This window comes from Tachyglossus aculeatus, chromosome 18 (genome assembly GCF_015852505.1).
Source record: "Tachyglossus aculeatus isolate mTacAcu1 chromosome 18, mTacAcu1.pri, whole genome shotgun sequence".
NCBI classification, from domain to species: Eukaryota; Metazoa; Chordata; class Mammalia; order Monotremata; family Tachyglossidae; genus Tachyglossus; species Tachyglossus aculeatus.
In genome coordinates, this window is record NC_052083.1 from 40,011,339 (window position 1) to 40,014,522 (window position 3,184).

Below are 3,184 nucleotides of genomic sequence, written 5' to 3' on the forward strand. Positions count from 1 at the left end.
AGAAGAGAAAGAAGATGGGAGAAGAGACTGAAGAGGGGGAGGAAGAGGAGAAACAAGAGGAGGAGAAGGGGAAGAGAACGAAGGGAGGAAGGAAGAAGAGAAACAAGATGGGAAGAAGGGGGGAGGAAGAGGAGAAACGAGAGGAGGAGAGGGGGAAGAGAACGAAGGGGGAAAGGGAGAAGTGAAACAAGACGGGAGGAAGGGGAGGACCAAGAGGCGGGGGTGGGGGGCAGAGTCGGGAAGCAACGCCCAGAGCCTCCGAACGGCGACTCGCCCATCGAGTCCAGAGTCCGTCCCGTCGGCGGGCGGGAGGGCGGCCGGGGGGGGGGGGGGTCCCCGGGCCCTCCCCTATTGCTTCTCGGGGTTGTGGTTGATGAGGGGCCCGTAGAGGCCGTTGCTGTAGGCGGGCTCCTTGGGGCCCCCGGAGCGGTCCCGCATGAGGTCGCTGAAGGCGTAGTCCACGTGCGGCCGAAAGCCGAGCGCCGGCACCAGCCCGGCCGTCGAGTAGGGCGCCATGAAGGCCAGTCCCCGGCCGTGGGCCGCCGAGTAGGCCAGGCGCAGCGGGCTGAGCCCCAGGGGGGCGCCCAGCGGGTAGCCGCCCGCCTCGGCCCCGAAGTGGGTGGCGTTGGGCTGCAGCGGCGAGAAGGCCGAGCGGCTGCCCAGCGCCCCGATGGCGGGGGGCACGGCCCCGGCCAGCAGGGGCCGGGCCGGCGGCGGGGCCGGGGCGGGGCCCGGGGCGGGGGCCGGGGCCTGCGGGGGGCCGGGCGGGGCGGCCCCGGCCCCCGGCCAGCCGGCGTCGGCCCCCGGGCCGGGCCCCGGGCCGCGGCGGGGGCTGAGCACCTGCTCGATGGCCTGCACCACGTCCCCGCCGCAGCCCTGCAGGACCAGCTCCAGCACGCCCCGCCGGTGGCCCGGGAAGACGCGGGTCAGCACGTCCAGCGGGGTCCGCTGCCGCGGGGGGACCCCCGCCCCGGGCCCGGACGCCCCCCCCGCCGCCGCCGCCGCCCCCGCCGCCGCCGCCGCCGGCTCGTCCTTGTCGGCCTCGGAGCCCGAGTCGCAGCCCAGCGCGCTGGACGACGACGACGACGACGACGACGACGACGACGACGACGAGGAGGACGGAGAAGAGGACGAGGCCGAGCCCGCCGACGGGGCCGGGCTGTCCGCGCCCCCCGGGACCGGCCCCGCCGCCGGCTCCGGCCCGCAGGCCGGGAGAGCCCCCGCCGCCTCCCCCGGCGCGTCCCCCGCCCCGTCCCCGGCCTCCGAGCCCGAGCCCGAGCCCGAGCCGGGCCGGCCCTCGGGCGACGACGGGCCCCGCGCCGGGTCCTCCCCGGCCGGGCTCGGGGGCTTGGGGCCCAGCGGCGGGGGGCTGCCCGCGCCGCCCGGGACCGGCAGCAGCGTCTTGGGGAACAACTCAAACTTCTGCAGCTTCGACGACTCTGCCGGGAGAGGAACGGAGGGCGGGTTAGGGGCCGGGGGAGGAACGGAGGGCGGGTTAGGGGCCGGGGGAGGCGGACCCCCGCCCGGCTCCACGCCGACCCCTTCCGCCCTGACCCCCGGGCCCGGGGGGAGACGGGTGCGGGGGGATCCCCCGCGCACTCAGCGCCACCCCCTTCCCGGACTCGATCCCCTCCTCCCCTCTCCGCAAGCTCATGCCCCGGCTGCAAATCCCCCTCCCCTAAGGCGGCCCCCTCCCCCGGCTGCAAATCATTCAATCGTATGTATTGAGCGCCTACTGTGCGTCTGGCTGCCACCCCGTCCCCTGGCTGCAAATCCCCTTCTCCTGATTGCCACCCTCTCTCCCCTCGCTGCAACCTCGTCCCCTGGCCACCAATCCCCCTCCCCCGACTGCGAATCCCCCTCCCCTAATGCGACCCCCTCCCCCGGCTGCAAATCATTCAATCGTACGTACTGAGCGCCTACCGCGCGCGGAGCAATCCGTCTCTTCTGGCTGCCACCCTCTCCCCCGGCTGCAAATCCCCTTCTCCTGACTGCCACCCTCTCTCCCCTCGCTGCAACTTCGTCCCCTGGCCGCCGATCCCCCTCCCCCGACTGCGAATCCCCCTCCCCTAATGCGCCCCCCTCCCCCGGCTGCAAATCATTCAATCGTATGTATTGAGCGCCTACTGTGCGTCTGGCTGCCACCCCGTCCCCAAACCCCCCTCTCCCGGCCGCCACCTTCTCTCCCCTCGCTGCCACCTCGTCCCCTGGCCGCCGACCCCCCTCCCCTAATGCGCCCCCCTCCCCCGGCTGCCAATCATTCAATCGCACGTACCGAGCGCCTACCAAGGCTGCCCGCCTCCGTCCCCTCGCCGCCCCCCGGCCCCCCGGCCGCCCAAGCTCCCTCTCCGCCCCCCTCCCCGTTCTCGCGGGCCCCGGCGCGTCACCTGTGCCCGCGGCCGGGGGTGCGGCCGGGGCGTTGGCGTCGGGGCAGACGGAGCCGAAGACCTCGTAGGCGGGACGGGGCGGGAGGATGCCGTTGGCGGCGGCCAGGGCGAGGCCCTCGGCGGTGCCGTAGAGCAGCTGCAGCTCGCGGGCCTCGCTCTCCTCCTGGGCCTGCTGGCGCCGCAGGGCCACCTGGGCGGCCATGACGCGCTGGCGCTCGGCGATGAGGGTGCACTTGGCGCACAGGCAGTCCTTCCAGCGGCAGTAGCGCTTGTGGCCCTTGAGCGCCGACACGACGCCGTGGTTGCGGCAGCGGGCGCACTTGGGGGTCCGCGGGTACTTCTCGGCCGCCCGCAGCAGCAGCGGCGGCCCCCGCAGCAGCCCGCCCGCCACGCTGACCGGCAGCGCCGCCGCCGCCGCCGCCGCCGCCACCGACGCCACCGAGGCCACCGACGCCACCGACGCCACCGGGGCCACGGCGGGGCCGGCCGGGGCCGCGCTGGCCAGCTCCGACCGCAGCTCCATGGCCCGGGCCTACGGGGGGACACACACACCGGACGGGCGGCTCAGGGCCCGGGGCCCCCCGAGCCCCCTCCCCCGAGCCCCCCGGGCGGCCCCGCGCACCGTAAGCGCGCGCTCGCTCGACACGGTGGCCCGAGCGAACGACTGAGGAGGAGGGAGGGGGCGGCGGGCTTCGGCCCCGGGGATGGGGGGGACCCTCCCCGGATCCGGGGCCCGGTGGGAGGGGAGGGGAACCCTCGCCGGCCCCCGTCCGAACCCCAGCAGGGCCTGAGTGGGC

At 75.4% G+C, this 3,184-nt stretch overlaps 1 protein-coding gene across 1 annotated transcript; it reads right to left on the bottom strand.

The window, feature by feature from the left end:
• Window positions 1–348: 348 nt before the first annotated feature.
• On the bottom strand, window positions 349–2,910 carry DMRTA2 (DMRT like family A2). The gene is made up of 4 exons (XM_038760696.1): window positions 2,388–2,910; window positions 2,036–2,064; window positions 1,133–1,437; window positions 349–1,069 (listed from the first exon to the last, which is right to left on the bottom strand). Exons 1-4 carry the CDS (start codon window positions 2,908–2,910, stop codon window positions 349–351), a joined length of 1,578 nt encoding a protein of 525 aa, XP_038616624.1.
• Window positions 2,911–3,184: the final 274 nt, after the last annotated feature.